Source organism: Electrophorus electricus, chromosome 20 (genome assembly GCF_041902795.1).
Source record: "Electrophorus electricus isolate QZ-2024a chromosome 20, ASM4190279v1, whole genome shotgun sequence".
NCBI lineage: Eukaryota > Metazoa > Chordata > Actinopteri > Gymnotiformes > Gymnotidae > Electrophorus > Electrophorus electricus.
This window is the reverse complement of record NC_137516.1, coordinates 13,052,238-13,078,194: the sequence shown is the minus strand read 5'-3', so window position 1 is coordinate 13,078,194 and position 25,957 is coordinate 13,052,238. Positions and strand designations below refer to the sequence as shown.

Genomic DNA, 25,957 nt, shown 5'->3' with positions numbered 1-25,957 from the left:
TCTGTCTTTCATGCACGCTCTCTCTCTCTCGCTCTCTCTCTCTCTCTCTCTCTCTCTCTCTCTCTCTCAGGAGCCGTTGCCGGGGGAAGGCTGTGCTGGAAGATGAAGACAGTACAGACGGAATGGAATTGGCTGAGGCTGGCAGCACTCAGGAGCCAGGTGAGGCTGGATCATTTGTTCCTCCTTCTCCTCTCTCTCTGTGTCCTCCTTCATCCCCTCCTCGCCTCTCGTCTCAGGCCTTCCACGTCCCCGTCATCAGCCTCTCGTCTCCTGCTCTCCTGCTTCATGGTGTCTTCTCCCACACCTCCTCCGCACCAGCTTAAAACCCCACCCACAGCTCTCCTGTTCTCTCCCCCCAATCGGTTTACCATCCCTGCTCCCCACCACCATGGCTGATGGTGCTATTCTGGGCTACCGAGGCCTTTTCCACGAAAACAAAATCAGAACTTGGAAGCCTGAATTGATTTTATTTATTTTGTTGATTCCCGCCCTCCCCCCAGCACAGCCGCACGGTCTCTCTGACCCAACGCTCTGGCTGCACTGGAGGCGCGTTTAGCAGGCTTGCCAGTGCACAGTCCTTGAACAGGATTGAGTTTTTTCGTCGGGCTCCACATGGCTCTGCTCTTAGACACTAATTGAAAGGATTTGATTCTAGCCACAGAGCTGTAGTCAGGCCTCTTCCTCCACCACCCCCCGCCCCCGGCTCGATCTCCCATCCCGGGTTGGAGATATAGAGGAAGCTAGAGTAGGTCTAATGTTTTAAATCTCCTCTCATGATTTTCTCCCTCTTCTTGTTGTCCCATGGCCAGGTTTGACGACAGTTTGATAAGATGTCGGGTGGCTTTTAGTAGCCATGAACCCCTGTGTCTCCTCCAACAGCACCATATTTGTTTAGCTTCGAGTCAGGATTTTTTTGCATTTCATACATAAATCTTGTGTGTTTACATAGTTTAATTCAGAATTTGGAAATTGGATCATTTGCCAAATAAAATGAGTCAATAGAATAGGCGTTCCTACATTTAAAATCAGGTTTTGACCAGTTTCTGCATTGTTATAGAGGGAAATGCCAGGCCACACAAACACACACCTCAATGTGCAGCAGACAGGAGACACTGGATTGCTTTTGAATCACTACACTGAGAATGTGCACTTGAATATAGCAGTCAGTAGTCATGAGGACTTCTCGAAGCAATCCTGGGAAGAACGTTGAAGAGCAACGGATTGGGAAGCAGGATGGATCTGTACCCAATGATGAAACACATGCTGCCCGTTAAAGCCCATGTTCCCCCCTCTCTCATGCTCTCCCCCTCACAATCACTTGAACTACTTCTCTCTCCCTTGCTCCCCATCCCTTTCCTTCTCAACTCTTTGCTCCTTCATTCTTTCTCCTCTCTCTCCATCCCTCCTCTCACTCCTCCCTCTCTCCCTCTCTCCCTCCTTCTGACTCTCTCTGCCTACTTCTGTCCCTCCCTCCCTCCCTCTCCTGCTCTCCTTCTGTCTCTCTTTCCCTCCCTCCCTCCCTCCCTCCCTCCTTCTGTCTGTCCCTCTTTCCTTCCCTCCCTCCCTCCTTCTGTCTGTCCCTCTCTCCCTACTTGTCTCTTTCTTTCCCTCCCTCCTTCTCTCTCTTTCTCTCTCTCTCTCTCTCTCTCTCTCTCTCTCAGGCACTAAAGCTCAGCAGGAGGACAGCGATGGGACCACTGCAGTGGTACTATCCGGAGAGGAAGAGGAGCGGCCTTCGTCCCTTGTTTCTCCAACTCCTGCAATGGGGGTGGCAGAAACATCAGCAGCCTCTGGAGAAGCTAAAAGCAGGTCAGTGCAACAGCCTGTCACTGACTCACTTCCAACCGTGGGAGGTGTGTGTGTGTTTGTGTGTGCATGTGTGTGTGTTAGGCTTGGGAGAGGATTCAGATGTGTGTTTATCTGTCAATTGGAGAAGTTTGATCTGCACTGTATACTCGGTGTCGTTCTAAAGGCCTGTCCAGAACAAGTTCAGATGAAATGATTGGATATAGACCTCTTAAAGAAACGCGCACAAATGTACACAGTCTGTTCATGTACACAACCTATTCATTCATCTGTTTTCTTTCCTGAGACTTTTAGGATAAATACTTGCCCTCATCTTTCCATACTAATATATGCATAGACATATTTTACAAAGTTGCTTAAATGTTTACCGTGTAGATTTGCTATTGTCCTACATTTATTGAAGGCCGTTTTACTGCTGACAGTAAAAGGTTGTTTTGATTTGGCTTTTCTTCACTAGCTACATGGTTTCAATTGAACACTACAGAATGCATTATTCATTATTTAATTATTGAAACTGAGTCATTTCTGTGTGTTACCAGTCTCAAAATCACCACCCTCAAGTATCAGACTTTAGCAAGAACATTGTGGAGGTTTTAAATGCCAGTGTGGGTCAGTATGCAAAACTAGATGGTGCTGGGAGGTGTGTGTTTTATTTTATCTAGATTGTGTGAGTTTGTTGCAGTAGCCTTGGGTTCAACCGCAGTACACGTGTTAGGACTGGATCAGCGGCCTATAGGCTCCAGATGGGCCTGTGACCTTTAGAGCTGCTAGGTTCCTAAGGCATAATGTCTCCAGCCTTTCCTATGATTAAAATGTCCATGTGTCTCTGTGCATCTGTGTGTGCATGCCTGTGTATCTGAAAGAATGAAAGACTGACAGTCATGGAGAGATGGGGCTAGAGAGAGAAAAGGGGAGAGACAGAAACTGTTCCCACTGTTGTCCCTGATGAGCTTGCCCTTGTGCTTATGTTCTCAGCTGTGTGCATCTAAGTACACTCCAAACTGTGTTGCACATCTGAGTACACTCTAGACTGTGTTGCACATCTAAGTACTCTCTAGACTGTGTTGCACATCTGAGTACACTCCAGACTGTGTTGCACATCTAAGTACACTTCAGCCTGTGTTGCACATCTAAGTACTCTCCAGACTGTGTTGCGCATCTAAGTACACTCCAGACTGTGTTGCACATCTATGTACTCTCTAGACTGTGTTGCACATCTAAGTACACTCTAGACTGTGTTGCACATCTAAGTACTCTCTAGACTGTGTTGCACATCTAAGTACTCTCCAGACTGTGTTGCGCATCTACGTACTCTCCAGACTGTGTTGCGCATCTACGTACTCTCCAGACTGTGTTGCGCATCTACGTACTCTCCAGACTGTGTTGCGCATCTACGTACTCTCCAGACTGTGTTGCGCATCTACGTACTCTCCAGACTGTGTTGCGCATCTACGTACTCTCCAGACTGTGTTGCGCATCTACGTACTCTCCAGACTGTGTTGCGCATCTACGTACTCTCCAGACTGTGTTGCGCATCTACGTACTCTCCAGACTGTGTTGCGCATCTACGTACTCTCCAGACTGTGTTGCGCGTTTGTTTGTTTTCCTGCCCCTCTCTACTAGTACTCCCCCACATATACACACAAACACAAACACTTCTGCACTCGTGTGCGAGCGCACACACAAGCACACACCTTCAAACCAGTGCCAGAACATCTAGGCTCACTGGCCTGGGTCCTTGGTCTCTTGATGACCGCGGATCGATCCATCAGATGGACTGCAGCGTCAGTGCAAGTTGATGATGTGGGGACAGGCGATACATCTGGGGACCCTATTACAGGTTCCATGTCTGTCCGCTCTCCAGAGCTAATAAATATTTACCAGCGCCTTCTCTGAGCCATGCCTCATCTAGCTCACTCTGCACTGCTTCTCCTGCCTGTAATGCCTATAGTTATTACCATATGAGATGCACCAGGTCTTTGGATAGCCCGCTAGCTTAGGCATCGCAATAGAAAACCTAGATTAACATTTCGGCAATGCAGACAGATTCATCTTCCAACACTGGAACACTGCCTGGTCCAGCGTGCTTGTATATGACGGGAAAATTCTGGAAACCATAGCAGAATGTAATGGAATTCATTTTGGCTTTGACTCAAACAGTAAATAAACACATAAGAATTAATTTTTGTTTAATTTTTAATTTTTTAAACTGCAGCTGTTGCATCCAGTCCAAAATGCAATCCTCTAATCCAGTAACATTCTGACTTTTACTCGCAAGTGTCCCCGAAATGTTTTCAGGAATCATGCTAGGTCTGGTCCCGGTAAACAGCCGGATCAGATTTCCTAGTATTTCAAATCTGGCATTCACTCCCACGTAACACCCATCCCAGTAAACCATTGGAACATTTATGTGTAAAGCTGCATATGTCAAAAGGGGTTTTAAAAAGTTGTGTTTCTGACCTTTCTTTGTTTGTGTGAGGAAAGGCCAATGCCTTCCCATTCTGAACTGTGTGCATGTGTGTGTGTGTGTGTGTGTGTGTGTGTGTGTGTGTCTGTGCATGTGTATGCATGCATGCGTGTGGTCTCGGCCTACAGTGAGCGGCTCTGTGCCTTCTGTTACTGCGGCGCCCGGAGTCTGCTCGGCCAGGGTGAGCTCAGACTCTTCAAGGCCACACCCGGCTGTGAAGCCCCGCCCTGCCGCCAGGGCAGAACTGAGGAGGATGGGAGCACAGCTGCCGTCCAATTGGGAAGGCCCAGAGGCCCAGAGAGGTAAACTGATTGGAGGAGAGCGGACAGAGCTGCCAGGTTTGCTTTGGCTGTGAGAGGTGGGCTGTAATGGCCTGGGTACTCGCCCAGTGAGATGAGGGTGGTGGGAATTTGCTCGGAGCAGCACAGCGATTATGGAAGTCACGGTGGTTTGGGCTTCTGCACAGATCCTGTAACTTAGGCCATACAGATAGAGGGGATTAGATACTATTATAGCAGAAATGGCATCGTTAGCCATGTGTGTGTGTACAAGTATGTGTATGTGCTGATGTGCACATAGTGGATCTGAAAGAGAAAGATGGTCTGTCTGCATTCATAAATTGTTAGGCCTACCTCTCTCATGTTCTATACCCTTGATTAGGAAGAGACATATATTACACAGCTTAATAGCTTTATACAAATGTATTTAAAGTGACACTTAAAATCTTTTTTGCAAACTCCTGCAAAGCATTGTAACTCTTTCGAGCCTTATTGTTTGATTCACAGGGGGAACAAAAAGGACTGATTTGGCATTTTACATATGCGCTTACCATTTGCGAAACGGGGGAGGGCCTGATCCGGTGGGAGGAGTAGCATGTCGTAATTAAGACCTGCCTCCTCATCCCGTTTAGGGATGCCTGTGCTGCTTTGTCAGGGACTGCAGTTTATAAAAATGGCATCTTCTCTGTTTCAGAAGGCTTAGCCTTACTGCAGGCTGCCATGCCATCTGCTTTGCATGAATGTGTGTGGCATTTGTGTATGACATCCCTTTTTAGGCAGGCCGGAGTCCTTTGGGCCAGAAATGGACTGAAAGTTTTACACGTAGCAGTGCTTTGGGTCTATTCATCGCACTGGTGAAGTGGGCTAAATGGAGTCCAGTCCTTTACAGAAAAAGGACTGCACAAAAGGAACAATAGCTGACTTCCAGCTCCCTCTCTCTCCCTCTCTCTCCCCTGTCTTCTCTCTCTCTCTCTCTCTCTCTCTCTCTCCTTCTCTCTCGCGCTTTCGTCTCATATGTTTTTCTTTGCTGGCATGCGCTGCGTTGGCCTGCGATTATCCCGTAGGTTCCGGGCAGTCCTGTGGGGCGGGACGCGAGGGACCAGCCTCAGCGTGCGCTTGGGCCCACAAAGGGCCTTCCCTCCTGGCCTCTCTTGAACGCTTCTCTGCCTAATTTGTCTCGGCTCCATGGAGCCAATCAGGCGTCTCCCCGGGGGGCGGCCAGCTGACGTAATGCTGCTGGGGACCACGGAGCTGGCGGCTGGCCAGCGCTGCCTGGCTTCGCCATCTCAAATGAAGCGCCGTGATTGGTTGTCAGAGCTGCAGGCGCTCATGGACTTGCAGCCATGGACAGGCAGAGTACCAGAGAAGACAAAAGATCAAAGCGCCATTCACAGCTGGAGTAGGCAACCAGGAGCAGTAGCCTCAAGCGGGCAGGCAGGTGTACATGTGTGCGGGCGGGCATGCGGTACAAAAAGTGTCGTAGGGCTTTGTTCCTGACGTTCTTGGGGCTAAGATCACATCTGCGACCACAATAACAGGCGGTGGTTTCACAGGAGTGGATGACATTTTTGCAGCACTTTTGTCACCTGAGTGGCATTAATTATGCATAAATATTTTAATTTCTAGATTATTTGAGACCTGTTCAAATTGTTCACAGTGATCACGCTCTGAACATTCATGACTAGCAGTAGAGAAGGGTTGATAAGCAATAAAGGATTATATTCATATTTGTTATTTACATATAAACTGTGTTTTCATTAGATAGATGTAAATGCATCTTTCTTTAAATCCAGTCCAAGCAGATGGATATGAATGGGCAGAAAAGGTATAATGAGACGCAGAGGGTGGCTTCCGATGCCTTTATCTGTTGACTGTGAGTCATTTCTGAATAACTGGCACATCAGTCGGCGACATCACGGCCCAAGATCACTCGCCACAGCTAAATTAAAATGGCTGCGAGTCAAGGCCTGCTGTGCTGAACGTCAGGCGTGAACTCGGCGCTCAGTTCTGCTCCCGTGATGACGCACCGGCCGACAGCAGACTTTTATATATCTTTTTTTTTCCCCCTTCCTTCCCTCCACGCGCATGCGGATGCGAAGCCCGTCAGCTCTGTCCGCTTCGTGCTAAAGGCCACGTCTGAGCCTGCTGCACAGCACTGACATTTATCAGGCTGTTTGCTTTCCAAGGCTTGAGGGAAGGGCTCCCAGCCTCCTCTGTTTTATTATGCAGGGGCCTGATTGCCCCTGATGTCGTTGCTAATGTCCTGGATACTTCATTTTCCGTTTAACGTTCATAATGCATTGACAGATTTCACTGTTTTTTATTTTCACTGTCTTTTGACCTGATCTGGTGTCCACATCTGGCTCACTGGGGTCACAACACTAAATGAGCCTTTGCAATTAAAAAAAAAAAACATGTCCATATGCTGCTGTTCTGTATTCTACAAAATAAAAGCAGTAATATAAAGCATTATTAAGTTCCATATGATTGAAGTAAGGTAAGTCTAAATAAAGCACATTTAGCAGTTTAATTTACTTTTAATGTAAAGGTTGTACAAAATCAAAAACTAAAATAACCGATTACATAAAAAGGGGGAAATCTCTCATGTATGTTTTTTGATGTATGTTTTGATGTATCAGTTTTTTGTTGCAAGAGCTCAAAAAGTGGAGCCTTTGAATCTATGATGCATCAAAACTTACCAGTTAAATGTTGATATAGTTCATTAGGCAAATCAGGGGTACAGGAGAAAGGATGAACACTAAACCATGCTGGGGCTTTGTAGGCTTGGGGTGGAGCAAGAGAGACCTTCACTGTCTATTTGCCCTGTTGCTTGGCCATCACAGGCCAAGCTGTGTTGTTGTAGTTCTTCTCTGATTCCCATCTTCTGTTTTGTAGTTCTGGAGCTGAAGAGTCTTGCAGCAGGTCCTGGGATGAGCTCCACCATGTCGGCATTCCGGATGACGTAGATGTCCGGTGTCTCTTCGATGAGTCGGGTAAGGTACTTCGATGATACAGCCAGCTTTGGGCCTTGTCCGTTCACATTCTCGCTCTGAGAAAGGATGCATTTCCCGCTATGAGTTTCCCGGTATGCACAGTGCCGTTTGAATGGGTGAACACCAGCCACTGATATTTAGGTTGTTTATTCCACAATGCAGTTAAAGAGGCCCTACAAAAACCCTTTGCTCTTGGTTTGGAAGGAGAGAGAAGCCCATATCTGTGTTGACCTGATGGCAAGACTGAATCTTCTGTGCCTGCAGGTCAGTGCTGGGCACATCAGCGGTGTGCTCTGTGGTCAGAAGGTGTATACCAGGCAGAGGACCAATCACTGCTCAACGTGGACAGAGCCATCCACTCAGGGAGCACAGTGGTGAGTCAGACTTGGACTGTTGATTTCTTTAGGTTCTCTGAATGACACTTTATTTGATTATACCGATGTAAACATGTTACCAAACACACACATTACAGATTACTCATCAGCCTTATTAGAAATTGGTCACAACATAATTTATGATGATGCTAATAACTTAAGCATTTATAAATATCTGTATATACTTTAGCCTGTTAAGGATGTCCTATAAATAATTTAGGCAGTTCTTAATTAAGCTAAAGAATTACCTTGGAAGGTTTTATATAATGGGAGTGAGGAATCTCTGTTGCTTTGCTCAAATTTCGACCCATGAAATATCTATAATTTTGCTCAGACTTGTTATATTATTTTCATATTTGGTTCATTATTCTTTATGGCAGGGTATGTTGAGCAAAGCATCTTGAATGCTCTAATTTTTCCCCGTCTGCCCTGTTGATCCCACCAGAACGTCTCTTGCTGCTACCCTTCTTGCCAGCAAACTCACATTCCCACCGCTGTAACGCCTGAGAAATGTGCCTCTTTGGTGTGTGTGTGTGTGTGTGTGTGTGTGTGTGTGTGTGTGTATGTATGTGTGTGTGAGAGAGAGAGGCAGTATGCGAGGCAGGTGGGGGAGGGGTGCTAAAGGTCGCTGCTGATCAGCATGGCCTGCTCTGCTGTGAAACAGAAAAGGTCACGGCACTCGCCAGGGCTCCTCCTCGTCAGCTCAGGCTGTACCTTAATACACACACACACACACACACACACACACACACGCTGGCCAGCATGCCCACTCCCACTGCTTCATGTAAATCTCTTTTAACTAAGGCTTTTTTCTGAGGTGTTGAACCAGTGGCAAATCGCAGTTTAACTAGAGCTAAATAACAGAGCAGCTGCAAATGAAGGTACGTGCGCACGTGAGGGTGGGGAGGGAGGAGCTGTGTATATGCGCGTGCGGGGCTGTGGGGGCTGAGGTGCTGCAGAGTCGTCCGTATGTGTGGCATGCTAGCTCCAGGTCTCCATGCCTCTATATCCAGCCTGTGTGTCTGGCCCACCGTGTCTCCATACACACCTTATTGAAATTCACCGACCATGGGCCCAGGCAGATGCAAAAACAAACATGGTGATCACGAGACATGCCACGAGACGTCGGTGAGACCTGGCTGTGAAACCCGGCCTGAGCACCTCTCCTCTCTTCTGAACCTCTGGCTTTGTGTCAGAAGGCCTCGTTAAGCCTGTCTGCAAACGCGGGCCCTGATGCAGGTATCTGCAAGCCTAGAGCAGAGGGAGGTGCTTTGAGTCGCACCGTTAGCGGTGAGGAAATGTGGAAGCTGCTGCCTTTTTTTTTTTTTTTTTTTTTTTTTTTTTTTTTTTTTTTTTTTTTTTTTTTTTTTTGATGCTGCGAGTCTTTTTGCAGCATCTCCTGCTGCAGGAGAAAACCGGTAATGCCGAGCACTCGCTCATGGAAGTGAGCTGAGGAAGCAGAGAACTCCTGACCCCATTTGACTCAGCTTATGCCATCATTACTGCATATCCTCTTTCATTAGAGGCTCCTTTCGCCTAGTTTCTAAACAAATGTGTTGCCACGGAAGTGCTTTTCTCACCACTTCTCCTTTGGTTAATTAGACTTCCTAATAAATAACCATCTTCTTTTTAAATATTACTATTATTATAAAATCAGTCTTTACTTTATACAACAGACCTGAGACAGAAAGTACAGCGCCCCATGTCCAGACAAAATCAGATGCAGCCTTTCCAGTTGTGGAGAGAGTAATTAAGATTAGTGCGACCACTGTCATGGTGGAACAATTACAGAGCAAGTTGGGCAGTCTTTGTTGTGGTCATAGGCACTGCGTTCATTGGATAGTGCTGTGACCATACAGGGCTTTGGTATTTAAATAGCTGGTTGTCTCTAAGGCTTGGATACATGTTATAAATGCACCACAAAGTCGGTTTGCTAAACAATAAATTGCGCGTCTTGGGCCCAGTAAAATCAGTGTAAAAACCAGTAAACTTATCTCTCTCTCTCTGCCATCCTTCTTCTCTCTTTCTTCCTCTCCCTCCATAGCATTGTGCATATTGTAAGCGCCTTGGAGCATCCATCAAGTGCTGTGAGGAGGGGTGTGACCGGTCGTACCACTACCCTTGCGCGGGGGGCGCCGGAACCTTCCAGGACTTCAGGAAGCTGTCTGTCCTGTGCACAGAGCACATTGGACTGGCCCTCAGCAAATGTGAGACAGCCCTTCAACCTTGTCAACCTCCCTCTTCTCATTCAGGCTTGCTGAAGTTGTATACGCATGTTTTGTTGGTTTCTTTGTTGTTTATTTGATTTGTTACTGCTGCAGGATAAAACTTTTTCCAATTGAGTTGAGGTGGCACGATGCAACAAGAGCAGAGCAAAGACACATGCAGACAGATTAGAGATATCAGTCATTTCTGTCAAGCAGTTTAACGCTGTATGCTGCCAGATGGCCTCTGCTGAGCATGCCATATGGGACTCCCTTTTCTGTATTTATTGTAATTTATACCTTTAATGAATCACGCAGCCATGAAACCTTTCTTTCCCGCCGTCTCACACACTCTCCCATCCGTCACCTTTGCCTCTTTGTGTCCCCGTCTCCAAACCCCACCCCCACGCCCAACAGTTACGGAGGAGGCAGACTGTGTGCTGTGTGACAGCTCGGGGGACCTGCTGGACCAGCTCTTCTGCACCAGCTGTGGGCTGCACTACCATGGCATGTGTCTGGACATCAGCGTCACCCCTCTGAAGAGGGCCGGCTGGCAGTGCCCTGAGTGTAAAGTCTGCCAGACGTGCAAGTGAGTGTCGTGGGAAAGCTGAGCCGAGTCCGGCACAAGAACACCATTGAGCTTCTCCGGTTGCATGTATTTGTTTGAATCCGTAGTCTGATTTTATGGCCATATGGCTTTATCTTTTAGAACATTTTGAATCTTGCTCCGTTACTTGGTTATCTTATTTTCACATTCACATCATGAACCATTTGTGCATTCAGTTTCTCTGTTTTAGTTTCGAATTTTTTTTTAGTGTTTAGATTCTAAAAAGTAAGAGATTGGGGGGAGTGGATTATCATTGAAAAGTGCTTTTCTGGCTCACATGCTGCCCTGTCTCAGGAATCCTGGAGAGGACTCCAAGATGCTGGTGTGTGACATGTGTGATAAAGGCTATCACACCTTCTGCCTACAGCCAGTGATGGACTCCATCCCCACTAACGGCTGGAGATGTCAGGTACAGCCCAAAAACTGAGCATTTCCTCTACTGCTGTGTGTCCATCTGTAGGCTAGGAGGCACACCGAATGCACATGAAATCCTTTGCAGTTCTCACACACCTGTCTCAGCTCGCCATTTACTTACCAGGTTCAATAGGCGTATCTGAGCAGGGAGATCAACGCCCCTTCCTGAAGGGTTTCAGTACCCACAGGCATGGTAGCGGTGGTGTGCAAGGGGCAAACATCCGGCTAACCGCAAGCGATCTGTTGCAGAACTGCCGGGCATGCGTGCAGTGCGGAGTACGGAGCAGCACCCAGTGGCACCACAACGGGCTGCTGTGCGAGGTGTGTGGTGGGCATCCGGACACCCCTCTGCCCTGCCCCCTGTGCTCGAGCAACTTGGACCCCGAGCTTCACAAAGACCTGCTGTCCTGCCTACACTGCAAAAGGTATGCGCAAATCCCTTCTTACACCGGCCTTACATTTCACTGCTTGCCATTTTCCAAAGGCAATACATTCTTTGGATGCATCCAAATTAGGATAATTTTAGGATAATTAAGGTAATTATTATAGGATAATGATTAGGTCTAATTATGTCTGCTGGTACTCATCATTGTCACGTTAGTGTCTTGGAGGGCTTGTTGCAGTACTCACACATATATGTATTTGTCAGTTTAATTTTGTTTTCGGTGCCAGACCGATGTGTCGGCATTGGGACACTGTAAATAAAACATGGTTAATGGTATTAATATTCCCTCCTCCTCTTTGGGTGCTCCAGGTGGTTCCATCTGGAGTGTGAGCGGCAGGTGGAAGGGCATGCGGAGGTGCAGGCCGGAGAGGATTACGTCTGCTCTGCATGTAAACACCTTGGCTTCGAGCCAGGAGGGCCCGTGCGTACAGACGCCGAGGAGCTTCTCCCAGCCAAGGTGGGCTCGCACATCGACGCCGAAGGAGAGGCGCACCCGGATGCTGAGCCCCAACCGGCCCGGATCCTCGACGACGAGGAAGACACCAACAAGACCGTGTCTGTGCTGGGGGACTTTGCAGAGCGACGCGGGTCCGGTAAGATGGAAAGCCTGCTGTGCTGAAATGCCTGACGCTAGCGGGTGCCTTGAAGACCACACCTTCGCCTTCTTTAGTGGTTTGTCCTCATGGATTGGCCTATAGTGTTTCGTGCATGTATGTCTGTATACGTGCTTGTGTGTGTGGGTGTTGAATTGCATGTAGTATTAAAAAGGTCCTTAAGATGCTCTGTACAAGTGAGGAAATAAACAGCTAAATATTGTATAGCTCTTCTGGCATCTGGAATCCGCAACTCCTCGTGTCCCAGCTGTTTACTGCACACACTTTCTGTGCTGTTGTACAAGTTAAGGAGATGACATGACCACAGCGCTTGTGGTGCTTGGCAGCGAACAGTGTTTAGGTTTATGGCTTTGAGAATCCTTTGGAAAGAAAAGTTCATTTAATCCTGTGTCACAATGGCTTCAGGCAAGCTGAAATATGTCTGCCTGGAACCAAAAGCATATCTTGCCGCTTTCCCTTGTCCCACTTTTTCTTTATCCACAATTTATTGAGTTTTAACATATTATTTAAATCCGCAAGCTGAATCTCTTTCTGCGGTCAATATGTCCTTGGAGCATCGCCTCAGATCTGCTCGGTTTTCCTGCATTGAAGTCAACTTGTTGTACTCTCGCCTGCTTATCCTTCCATTATCATGTCATGAATATGCAAACTGTTCTTGAGGCTCCTCTGGGGGCCAGTCCTCTGGACACGCCCTCAAGCCAGAGGCAGCTCAGGGGAGGAGTCAGCCAAGGTCCCCCATTAAACCAGACTCTTCAGCCCTCCCGGGTTCAGTGAGGGGAGTCTCTAATCATTGTCAAAAGTACAATGCCACCGACTGAAAGGAAAGCTGACGGAACAGCTTTACAAGACAGCATGGTGGCATTAGACTTTTACGGTGATTTCAGTAGTGCAGAAGGCATGGACTACTGATCAGCATTTCTTTGTGACTGTGCAGGTTCTCCCACTTGGATACCTCACATGAAATGTGCACTCACCCTTACATCCACACCTGCCCAGGTGTGGGTTAGTACTTATTCTCACATTTAAAATGGTCTTTTCATTACTAACCAAACTCAATAACATGTTAAAATATATGTAACACTATATTCATAATTTATACACAAGGAACATCCCATTTTACATGTAGTTAGTAGATCAGGCTGGACATAATTAGGCTCCATCTGTGCTGTCTTAGTCACTGCTCAGTATGCAATGCACACATACAGCTGTCCAGTGGGCATTCCTTTTTTCGAGGGCTTATGCATTTTATTAATACCCCCCCCCTCACCACCACCACCACCACCACCACAACCACACACACATATATGTGTAATACTTGTTTCATCGTGCATCGGATTTCATGCAACTACTTGTTTTATCACCTAATAATGATAGCTAGCTAGATGCCTTGCATGGACTAACCTGATCTGGCACAACTCAACAGATCAGGCGTCTACTTTTCTCTTTGAAAGTGAACTTTTTGCCTGTAATACTACTTTGCCACATTTGAAAGGCTTTTGTTTTTACTTCTTCAAGTGCTGTGTTTATATCAACTCAAGGCTGCAGCAGTTAATGGGTTACAGTTTTGGGGCAGGGCTTAGACAGGTGCGGCCAGTGGCATTTAGAGCAAGTGTGCGGAAGTGTCTTAATTTGCTGTTTCGCTAACATTCATTTCGATTAGAAGCTCCTGGTATGGTCATAGTGGTTGATTTCTGAAAATGCTTTCATTTCTCTTTTTTCCCGCTCTCCAGTTTTTATTGCCTCACAGCTTTTGGGGAAAGTGTTTGGCCTCACTTTTGGGCAGGTGGATGGAGCTGGGTGTTCAATGACCTGTCACACCTGTTATCAGCCGAGGGCCACTGCTTCGAATGAATCTGTGTTGAGATTCGTCCGGGAGAATTTCAAATCTCCTGCCAGCCTTTGTGAGTCATAATAAGCTTTGTGTGACTGCCAGAGTCCTAAGGGTGCAGAACGTGGAAGCCCTCCTTTAATGAACTGCCGCTCCCTCTTGCTTTAACGCAGGGCTACGATAGCGGCTCGCCGTGTGAAGTTTCTGGTCCTTTTGTAGAGTGAGATGAAGCCATGGTCCCTGGTGTTCTGCAGGGAGACCAAAGAGGAGATGACGCTGTCTCATCCTCTGCCATCCCTCGCTTCCCACTGATCACACGGTCACTGTGGACGTCTTGAGCACCGGGAGCCAGATGGTGCCCCATTACGAGCAGACTAAAGCAAGGGTGTTCTCTTTGTGTCGTCGGCGTGATGCAAACGACATGGAAGCACTATGAAGTCTGGCTTTCCTCAAGGGTAAATGACTGGTTTTGTGAAGGATGCCCCTCTTCTCATCCCCACTACCCCTGCTGCCTTTTGAATCTGTTTTCTGGTCCATTGTTCTCGCCCAACCAAAGGAAGCCAGACGGCGCATCTCCAACTTTGCACTTTACGCGGCTATCTCTGGCACCGCCAGCATTCCGTGCTCTGTCCTGTGAGTTTCCACTGCACCGCATCACGGTACTCGTCCGCTGTGTTCGCTGTTGCATTAACGTGCCGCGCTGGCCACTAAGGTCCTGTGCTGTGTCCATGGCTGCGGTCTCCAGCCTCGTCGTTTTCATGCGAGAGCAGCTGTCCAGGCACAGATGTGAGCACCCAGGCCTCCACTCTCACCATACCTGGTGCTGCTGGGAAGGCCCACCGGCCTTGGCAGACTTGCAGACAACACTGTATGTGACTCAGTCACTGTATGTGAGAGCAGTTATGACACTAAATTTAAACACTGGTGAGCAGGTTGTGAAGTTGTGTGAATAATGAAGGTGATGTGTGAGGAGCTGCTTTTTTACACACAGCTTGAAGGGCCTTATGTTTAGATATTGTTTGTTTATGGACCACAGGTGGCTAGGTTAGTGGGGAAAAAAACTATCACTGTGTACTTCAGGGCATAGGCCTGTCAGTCTTTGATCTTCACTGGTAGGTATTTACTGGCAAATATGACTACTTCCACTGGCAAAAAAATAAGGGTGCCTGATATCTGTCAGTTATCTCAATACTGGCCTGTGCAATACTGAGGCTGCCTTGCTACATGCAAATGAGCCCTCTAACATATCTTAAATACACTGCCTGGCCAAACAATAGGTCACCACCTGGATTTAACTAAGCAAATAAGTTACAGCCTCCCATTGGATAATTACTGCAAGGGTGATTGTTTCAGCTGGCAACAAGTTATTTAACCCTAACTGATGCAGTGAGTAGCTGCTCATTTGTTAAACAACCATGTCGAAAGACACATCCTGTGGTCATGGAAAAGATGTATCATCTGTTTCAGAAGGGTCAAATTACTGGCATGCATCAAGCAGAGAACACATCTAAAGAGATTGCTGAAACTACTAAAATCGGGTTAAGAACTGTCCAACACATTGTTAAAAAGTGGAAGGACAGTAGGGAAACATCATCTTCAAGGAAGGAATGTTGGAAAAAAATCTTGAATGATCATGATCGGCAATCATTTAAATGTGTAGTGAAATCAAATCGTAGAAAAACAACAGTAGAGCTCAGGGAAATGTTTAATAGTGAAAGTAAATTTCCACACACACAATGCGAAGGGAACTCAAGGGATTGGGACTAAACAGCGGTGTAGCCTTAAGAAAACCACTTGTTAGTGAGGCTAACCGGCAAAAACGGCTTCAGTTTGCTAGGGAGCATAAAGATTGGACTCCAGAGCAATGGAAGAAGGTCACGTGGTCTGATGAGTCCAGATTTACCCTGTTCCAGAGTGATGGGCGCGTCAGGGTAAGAAGAGAGGCGGCTGAAGTGATGCACCCATCATGCCTAGTGCCTACTGTACAACCCTGTGGGGGCAGTGCTATGATCTGGGGTTGCTGCAGTTGGTCAGGTGTAGGTTCAGCAACATTATATGCCCAAAGAATGAGGCCAGCTGACTACCTGAATATACTGAATGACCAGGTTATTCCATCAATGGATTTTTTTTCTTCCCTGATGGCACATGCATATTCCAAGATGACAATTCCAGGATTCATCGGGCTCAAATTGTGAGAATAGTTCAGGGAGAATGAGACATCATTTTTACACATGAATTGGCCACCACAGAGTCCTGAACCCCATTGAGAATCTTTGGGATGTGCTGGAGAAGACTTTGCACAGTGGCCCAAATCTCCCATCATCAATAGAAGATCTTGTAAAAAAAATTAATGCAACTCTGGACAGAAATAAATCTTGTGATATTGCAGAAGCTTGTGGAAACGATGCCACAGCAAATGCATGCCATAATCAAAGCTAAAGGCAGTCCGATGAAATATTAGTGTGTGACCTTTTTTTTTTGGCCAGGCAGTGTATTTTATTGTATGCTGTCTCCATCCTAACCAATTCTCAGTTGTTCCCATGTGAGGCCTCTGTGGGTGTTGTGATGAATCAGAGTATTCACGTAATCCAACAAATCAAAACAATTTTGCACAGAACAATGCATTTTGTTTACATCGCACATCCTTACAGACAAGTCCGTGCTGACTGTTGATCCATACTACTCCAGACCACTATGCATGCAGATGGATGTGGGCGTATCATCTACTGTCCCTGCACACACTGCAGGCAAAGGCAGCTTGGCTTCTTAAAAGAAGGTAGCTCACAGGTCAAACTGTTAAAGGATGCTACTGGCTCTCTGCTGGATTGGACTGTAGAGCACAATTGTAGTTGTGCTCCTTTAAGTTACCATGGGAACTCCTACTTGTAGCTGGTCCTGAGACTTGGCAGGTGGCCAGTGGTGGATTGGGGGTGCCGAAATAATAGTATGTCATCCTACATATATTTTTTCATAGTATGTTGAATGAGAATTTGAGGCATTCGGCCTCCATGTCCTCTTGTAATGAAACGCCTAATATAATGGATGTAGTTTTCAGCAGAGCAGCTCAAGCCAACCCTTAATACATTTTTTTCCCATTATAGATAGATTGATTTACCCCACCCTTAGCATCTCTGGTGAATTCTGTGCCAACAAATGCAGAGAGTTCACTGCATTCTTTAGCAACATAATTACTACTATAAGATAAAACATTGCAAATAGCTCTCCAAAAGTGTTTGGTCACTAATCCATCATGCAGGAGTATAAAAAACACTATATCTGGGGTAGATTTTGGTTATAGAACAATGAACAAACTGTACAAACCAACTAAACTTTTTCTTTGCAAAGTTATTGAGAAGGCGGTTTCCAAACAGTTGATTGTCTCTGCTCAAATAAAGTTGATGCAATTTTCCAGTCTGTTTTTTGGGCCTTTTGGGTATAGCACAGAATCAACACGCCTCATTGTTTTATGTAAATGAGTTAATGTTGATATGTCTTGATTTATCTGGACCTCAGTATTGCATTTGATTTGCTGAATATGTGAATAGATGAGCTAAAGAACTGATTTGACCTCTCTGTATAGTACAGTATTAGACTGGTTTAGGTCCTACTTGAATGATTGTGAGACGTTTCACCCAGGTACTCGCATATCTCAGCACTGCTATACTAGTAGAGCAGGGTGTTGGCAACACCAAGGTAGAGACTTTGATTCCCAGGGCGCACACATGCTGTCATACTCAGCAGTATGCAATTTGCTCTGGATCAGCACTACACAGGATCCTTCGCTGTCCCACAAAGGTTATGTCTGGCCCTTTCCTTATATTATCTATACATGCTGGCCTGATATAATATAACCAATAGATACAATATCTGTTCTTATCACCTGAGGCTTACATTTCTTAAGGATCCTTACTGAACTACATAAATGACATCAACCTGTGGATGTACCTGAATTTCCTACAACTGAACAAAGATTAGAAAGAGGTTCTGTTAAGTGAATATCTGAGTAGACGTATAGTCTGTGAAGACCAAAACTTGTTTCAATAACTGTATTAGTGAGGTCTGTAAAAGAGCATGTTACCACTGATGTCACTAAAATCTCAAAGTCTGAGACATTCTCTCCTTTGCTGATGTTGAGAAACTCATTTGTCCCTTTGTTTCACATTGCCTGGATTATTGCAATGCTTTCTTATCTGTCCTTCCCAGGAAGTCCATTAATAATCTGCAACAAGTTATGAATGCAGCAGCTAGAATTCTCACGCGTACTAGAATGACAGATCACATTACACCGACCCTCAAAGTGACTTCATATATTTTATAGTTGGTTTGAAGAACCCTTCAGTCTTTAGCTGCCTCCATGGTGCTCTACCTGTACAACCTGTTAGGTCTTCTAATAGTAATCTAGTCATCCCAAAAACCTGGCTAAAAAGGGGGAGTCTGCCTTTAGTTATTATGGCTTTAAGCTCCAGAATTCTCTATCTGAAAGTATGAGATCAATTTACTTTAATATTGTGTTGATGTTGTTGTTGTTGTTAGTGGTGGTGGTGGTGGTGGTGTTGGTGGTAGTAGTAGTAGTAATAATATTACTATTATTATTATTATTTAGTAATTAAGGATACCTAGTATGCCAGTCACTTAGAAAGACTATCACAGGCGTGTCCTTTCTCTGTTTTTATTTTTGCTGATGCAAACCCTCTCCCAGACAGACAAAGAAACCTGCGGTCTAATTACTTTATATAGCACTAAGATAATCTCAGCTGCAATGGGCTAATATTTAGTTATGAAATCCTTTGTGGGTATTTGAAACTTCCTGATTGTGTACCTGGAGGAGACATGGACCACATTTGATTAGGACCAATAACTGACCCCAATAATGGATCACAGTGTTTGTAGGGTACTTGTCTGGGAAATTGTGGCTCACGGCTTCGAAGTGAGCAAGGGACAGATATTATAGGCAACTGGAGCATCTTAAAGCAAAGTGTAATTGGAGCCGCAAAGCAAAAGGGTGTGTGTGACAGTGAGACTGGAGACATTTTTAAATATGCACAGATAAAGAGAGTATATTTCATCAGCAGTGTGCCCGCAGGACCGAATATGATTACATTGTTATAAGAACTAATCTAGTTTTCTCCCTCTTTCTGTTTTATCTGTGACTAATGCAGACATATACACTTCTCCTCTTTACCTCCTTAAAAAAACCTAATTTGCTCATTACCTAGTGATGTAATCATTTACACCTGTTCTTGGCTCGTGCTGCTGTGTGTTATGTAAGGAGGACACCTGTCCTTCCCCTGACTTCCAGTGTGTTTCCTTTTCTAGTGGCCTTTGCTGACACGAGCGGTGCAGAAGCCCAGTGTGCAGAAGCTTCCCACAAAGGACCCATGGGTGAAAAAGTTCCAGGTACCTTGTTCATGTTCTTCTCTCTTGCTGCACAACCTACAGTCCTATCATGGGTTGTTATTGGCTGTCTAGACAACCTCTTCCACTGAGGACGGTTGTTGAGGAATTACTTTGGCAAGACATCTGGTTTAAAGTTTCATTTCTGCTGTCTGAGAAAGTGCAACTTGCTTTTTTGTTGTCTTACCTAGCCACACAACCTCCTCAGGATCTTAAACCAGCTAGTAGTCCAGAACCTTCTCAGCAGGAACAAGTTCCAGCTGCAGAGACTCCAGTCGTCTCATTTTTCATGCCATCCGCCAAGGCAGAGCCGACTCAGGAGACCCCGATGCTGACTAGTCCTGCAAAAACAGCTTTTCACCCAGAGGATGTTGAACCGAGGCTGGAGGAGCAGAACGCCATCACACCATCCACCAAAGAACTCACATCAGTGTCTGAACCTTCTGAGGAGGAACCCATGGAAGTGTCGTTGCCAGGACTTCCGGAACTTTCCCTGGAAAGTGAAGCAAGTCCTGCTAAGTCTGTGCCAAAGGTGGAAACGGAGGAAGAAGAGAGGGTGGGCCCCGTGGTGGTGCAGCCTCAGGGAGTCCCTGATGGCCTCTCAATAGAGCAGCATGAAGGTGCCTCTGAAAGTCTAATAGGGGAACACCAGGGGAGAGCCACTGAAGGCCTCACAGTGGAGCAGCACAAAAGAACTGCTGAGGGCCTCACTGTAGAGCAGCACACGGGGACTGCTGAAGGCCTCACTGTAGAGCAGCACAAGGGGACTGCTGAAGACCTCACTGTAGAGCAGCACAAGAGAACTGCTGAGAGCCTCACTGTAGAGCAGCGTAATAGAACCACTGAGACCAGCATGGCAGAGCAGCATGACAGAGCCACCGAGGATGTCACGGTGGACCAGCACGAGAGAGCCACTGACGACCTCGCGATGGAGGAACACGAACGCTCTTCTGAAGGCCTTACTGATTACATGGACGTCAGCCTGGATGGTGAGCGGAGCCTGGCAAAGCTGAGCTCACTGGTGGAAGAGAGAACATCACTAAAGCCATCTCCAGTCAGGCAGCCAGAGAGCTTGCCCTCCTCTGGCCATCCTTCTGTCAGCCCCCAAAGCCACTCTGGAATGGGAGAGGCTAGTAGCAACGTGCCTTCAGCCACCTTCATACCGTTCATGCCCAAAATTGGCATGGGCAAACCCGCCATCTCCAAAAGGAAGTTCTCACCAGGAAGGCCAAGGGTGAAACAGGTAGGACCAGGGTTTTTGGTGAATGACAGAATTCTATGTATTTGTCATGCTGGTAAAGGTTTGCAAAAGGGATCATGTTGTGGACTGCGTGCTCTATGGATTTTTTAAAAAAAAATTTATATACAATCTTGCCCATCTCTTGGTGAGAGAAGCGTTCATTTCAGATTTACAGGTGTTCTTCATTTTGAGATATTAAGCAGTTAGCACATCTTTTCCACTGTCTGTTTGTAGATGGATTTTTTTTTTTTTTTTAATTCCTCAGTCAGAACATGTTATCTATATCAATCTTCGTCAGCTATAAGGCCAACACCAGAGACAACTTGCTCACAACAGTTCTTCAGTGCATCACTCAGTGTGTCATGTTAGTTCATGTGCTATTTCTATGGACATCTGGTTGTCATGGCCTTGGTCAGATTGTACACAGTTCATAGAATTTTTTTTTTCACTTCTTTTGTTCAGCAGGTCTCTCTACTTTACACCTTCACACCTTCTTGTCACATGTATTATTGCTTAGCATAAGACTTTCTTTCAACATGTAGGTTAGAAATGCTCAATACAAACCCCAGTTAAAATAAAGCAGTATGCAGACCCCACAGTAAGAACACTTTGCTACACAATATACACTTTAAATGGAATTAGAATTATGCACAGATACCAGTGTGTCTGTTAAATAAACCCTGTAAGATCTGCTCTCATTAAAGTGCACTATAATTTATTAGTTCTGCATTTACTGCATACCCCAAATCTTGAGTTGTAAGCATATATATTTGCCAGCCACTCACAGATGAGCTGAAAAAACGAGGTTACTGGTGATGTCTGTAGTAAAGGCGGAGTTAAGATCAAGTGCTCCTCCCATTTGACTGCTTTGCACATCGAACCCTCCAGGGGCCTCATGCCCTTGTACTCTAGACATTATCACCTCTCTCTCATTTGTAAACAAACCAGTGGCTCGGTTTTCATGGCAACCAAGGCAAGCTGAGGTTTGCACGTTCATGTGAAGTGTGTTTTTTACCGCAGCGCAGGAGGCGTGAGGTGGGAAGCCTCCATGAGTTAACTCTGGCCCGCTTCTTCAATAACAAATCTCGCTAGTTTGTCGCTTATTGAGGGGGTGTGGTAGGTGGCTGCCAGAAGGGTTGTGCTTTTCAACTGTTTTGTAATCAGACCGCACTGCGCACACCGCGTGCTTCAGACGCACACCTGTCATTTTTGCCTGACCTCATCCATGTTCCTGTGCTGGTCTGTACAACTTCAGCTTTGTCCACCATGACTGGCCATGTATGCATGTGTTTCTGCCCATTTCTTTGTTGGCCTTTTCTTTTAAGTTTTGGCATGTTGTCGCCCACATCCTACCCTATCTTCCTCCATCCCTCTCTCTCTCTCTCTCTCTCTCTCTCTCTCTCTCTCTCTCTCTCTCACTTGTTTCCTCCCTGTCTCTCGCTCCTTCTTCCAATGTCTATCTCTTCACCCTTTCTCTCTCTCTCTCTCTCTCTCTCTCTCTCTCTCTCTCTCTCTCTCTAACTCTCTCTCTCTCTCTCTCTCTCTCTCTCTAACTCTCTCTCTCTAACCCACCCCCACCCTCAGGGAGTATGGAGTGCCTCTCCCAGGCTGAGCTCACCCCCATGGTGCCCTGGCCAGGCGGAGGGCTGGGACGGCCCACAGAGCAGGCAGCTCCCCAATCCACTCGCATGGAGCATCCGCGTGGTAACTACAACTCCTCACTAAGACTCAGACTGAGTCGACCTGCTTAGCTTTTAGCTTTTTTACACTAGGTTTTGATATATGAGCCATGAACAGACGTCAGAGGTGACGCCACAGCTTCTGACTTGGCCACCTTGTTAGTGACTTAATGGTTCCGGAACAAATAGGAGCAGAAAACCTCTGGGGGAGAGAAGATTTAGCATGGGTTACTAACAAGCACGCTGCCGTTTGCCTACATTGTTTGCTGACTGCCACTAACTCAGCCTTAAGCTTATGTAAAAAAACAAAAACAGCCTAATTTAATCTCTTAACACGCATGATGTTTCCTAGGTTTCAGGCTGCAGCAGGAGCAATAAATGACCGGGTTCTGAATGTCTTTGCATAGCGCGTCATAGGGCAGATGTGTTGCATGTCAGGGAGGTCAGGGGTCGCATGGCAGCCATGTCCGCTCTAGTAGAGGGCTCTCAGCGGGTTCACAGTACCATCTGTTACTGTGCCAGCGGAGTCGACATGATGACCCACCAGGCCCAGGCACTAAGCCAAGGCAGGTCTAACCGCATTATCACCTTTGACTCTGCCAGAACATGGGATACCATCCCCTCTGTGATTACAGAGAGAGAAATGGAGAGGGATGCAGAGAGGGGTGGGAGGCGGGGGGACAGGGTGAAATGAGGCAAAGAGAAGGAGAAAGTCAGAGAGAGAGAGAGAAAGTGAGGCTGAGAGGGAGGAGTGAAGGAAATGGAGAGAGAATTTGCCAAAAAGGATGAGTGGAGAAGAGAGAGGAGACAGCACAGATAGAATAGAGAAGCAGAAGGAGGTTAGCAAAGGAAGGATTTGACAAGCGGATGGAAAGAAGGAGGAAGTAGGAGCGGAGAGGAAGGGAGAATGCACTGACACCTAATGACAAGGTGAGGGGAAGAGGTAATGCAGGAGTGACGAGAGAAGGAGGAAAGGGATTGTAATTCTGCCAAACGGTTTTCAGCGTGACAGCCGGGGTGGCCGTCCCTGCGGAAAGGAAACTCACTGACAGCATGTAGAACTCCAGCCTCAGAAGCCGCAGCCATTGCTTCTGCCATCAGCCCCGTGACCCTGATGGCAGCCTTGTAGGGGGGACTGTCTCCCACCGCCCCGTTGCACTGTCCACAATCATCCGTGCCACTGAACAAGTCAGGCCCGCCCCCGCAGCAGGTCGACTGGAGCCTCATGTTTGTTTACTGGGTCGGCTTACGGGATCGCGGACGCGTCGCGTGCGACCAGACAGTCCCCGGTGTTGAAAGAAAAGTCTTCAAAGGAATGCAGACCCCATTCCCACACGCCACTGCCCATTTCCTTTTTCAGAATCACACACTGCTGCCAGAAGGCATAGAGCTGTTAGGGTGAGTAGGAGTCACGTAGAAATGCAGGAGTCACACACACGTGGCCACAGATGCTCTGCCAGCTCCTGCAGCACTTCAGCACAGCGAGGCTACAACTGGAGGGAGAGACTTCTCCATCATCCCTCATCATCCTGTTGTTTAAGTTACTTATGCAAATTTGTCATGCCATCTCACTACATACAGGCACTTTGCATTCCGGTGTGGATCAAAATTCAAAAGAATTGTTTTTCCATTTTAATTTGTTTGGCAGTTTAATTTTTTTGGATCCAACCTCGCCCACCTGAAGTGTCTATAAGAACACATGGGGCTTTTGGGGGGATTGTTAAAGTGTTGACTGAATGTTTTCTCCCAGCCTTACAGCTCTTCACCCTCTCTGTGTGGAATGGCCCCAGATCAGCCTCTCAGACACCTCACACACAAGGATGATGGTTGTTTTTTCAAACCTGCGTGATTCTTTTATGCTTCTGTTACCCTTTGAGTAATACATAATGATGTCAACTGAGGCTGGGGGCTGACACTCATGTAGATAGCTATCCCAGGCTCTGTACTCCAAACCCAATCATATTGATGAAACATAAAAAATAAAAATAATCACTGTTTGGATTTGAGAGGCGACCTGTTAACCTTTTTTATTAAACATTCTTTTTTTTTTTTTTTTTTCCTCAGGGACCTAGCTTAATAATGCTGTTGTATATGACTACACAGGTCTTGTTAACTTCATACAGTCTTGGCCACTGAAGGAGCTGCACCCTTTTAGAGAAGTTATCTGATGGTTAATACACCAGACAATGTTGGTGTGGGTTGTTTTGTGGGGTTTTTTTGTCATGGAGCTCAGGTCACAGTGACATTTAATTTCTTTTAGAGCAGCTATTTTAGTGACAGTTTATCAGGATCTAAAGACAATTTAGCCAAAAGTAATCTTTGGCTTACAGCAGTTTGAATTGTGTGTATTCCGTTGCTGAAATTGTTTGAGTCCTCAGCATATCTATTGTACAGCAGATGATGTGGTTCTGTTTCTCCGCCTACAGGGCCGAGGGTCGGGCTTCCCAGGGAGACGGAGGCCCAGGGGGGCGGGGCTTACAGGCAGAGGAGGACGTGGCCGCTCCAGGATGAAGAATGGAGTGAGTCCGATGCCCAACCCAGGAGTATGTATCTTGGTGTCAGTTGTTGAATTCGTATCGTATGTAATATAAAACCATACACAAACAAAGGTAATTTCTGAAATAATTATGCTTGGTGCAAGGCTCTCCCTTCCTCCCTTATTTCTCATTCATGCTTCTGTGCTTGTTTTTTGCAGATAAATGCCATAGAAACAACAGTGTATCCGTTCAGAGAGGAAGAAGAGAACGCTATGCACAATACAGTGGTGATATTCTCCAGCACAGACACTTTCACTCTGAAACAGGTGACAGTGAACATGTGTGAAATTTCTATTTTCACCATAGCCCCAGTCCACAGCTGTCTAACTAATGGGGTCTCTCGCTCTCTCTCTCTCTCTCTCTCTCTCTCTCTCTCTCTCTCTCTCTCTGCCCCCTTTTCTTCTTCTCTCTCGTTCTCTCAGGACATGTGTGTGGTGTGCGGAAGTTTTGGGCAGGGCGTGGAGGGTCGACTGCTCGCCTGTGCTCAGTGCGGACAGTGTTACCACCCCTACTGTGTTAATATTAAGGTAACGGTCCAGTCCAAACCCCACAACCCGGAAGCAGCTAGCCACACACAAACACGCGCATCCACAAATGTGCGCCTTCAACATTTCAGTGTCTTTTTCAAAGTAACACATTAGTAACTGGAAAATCCCTATTTAAATGTTCAGATCCCCATTTAAATGTACAGATTCGATTAACATTAAATTTTTGCACTACAGGTTTGTGTGTTGACATTAAGACAGCAGTATCAATTAGTTCTTTATTAGGTGTTTTGTAAGTTGCAGAAAAGATAAGTGAGCACTTAACGTTAAATGTAAATCTTGCATAAAAATGCGTGTGTGTGTGTGTGTGTGTGTGTGTGTTGTAGATCACCAAAGTGGTGCTAAGCAAAGGTTGGCGCTGTTTGGAGTGTACAGTATGTGAGGCGTGCGGGCAGGCCAGTGACCCTGGCCGTCTCCTGCTGTGTGATGACTGTGACATTAGTTACCACACCTACTGCCTGGACCCGCCCCTACAGAATGTCCCCAATGGCAGCTGGAAGTGCAAATGGTAACGCCCACTTTAGAGGGCACA

The 25,957-nt window shown here is 46.4% G+C and overlaps 1 protein-coding gene across 7 annotated transcripts in view; it reads left to right on the top strand.

Annotated features, from left to right (window-relative positions):
• kmt2cb (lysine (K)-specific methyltransferase 2Cb) overlaps positions 1-25,957 on the top strand; it is an 81,123-nt gene that overhangs the window by 17,901 nt on the left and 37,265 nt on the right. For 5 of the 7 annotated variants that reach the window (XM_081703751.1, XM_081703748.1, XM_081703749.1 and 2 more), the window contains exons 3-19: positions 71-159; positions 1,662-1,809; positions 4,402-4,575; positions 7,447-7,544; positions 7,809-7,918; positions 9,963-10,125; positions 10,540-10,711; positions 11,024-11,138; positions 11,393-11,568; positions 11,898-12,181; positions 19,347-19,427; positions 19,616-20,667; positions 22,249-22,368; positions 24,770-24,886; positions 25,039-25,146; positions 25,303-25,407; positions 25,752-25,933. In XM_081703751.1, coding sequence (XP_081559877.1) covers positions 71-159; positions 1,662-1,809; positions 4,402-4,575; positions 7,447-7,544; positions 7,809-7,918; positions 9,963-10,125; positions 10,540-10,711; positions 11,024-11,138; positions 11,393-11,568; positions 11,898-12,181; positions 19,347-19,427; positions 19,616-20,667; positions 22,249-22,368; positions 24,770-24,886; positions 25,039-25,146; positions 25,303-25,407; positions 25,752-25,933 — 3,294 coding nt within the window. The remainder of the gene's footprint in view (positions 1-70; positions 160-1,661; positions 1,810-4,401; positions 4,576-7,446; positions 7,545-7,808; positions 7,919-9,962; positions 10,126-10,539; positions 10,712-11,023; positions 11,139-11,392; positions 11,569-11,897; positions 12,182-19,346; positions 19,428-19,615; positions 20,668-22,248; positions 22,369-24,769; positions 24,887-25,038; positions 25,147-25,302; positions 25,408-25,751; positions 25,934-25,957) is intronic. The other 2 variants (XM_081703750.1, XM_035536468.2) reach the window with 2 other exon arrangements.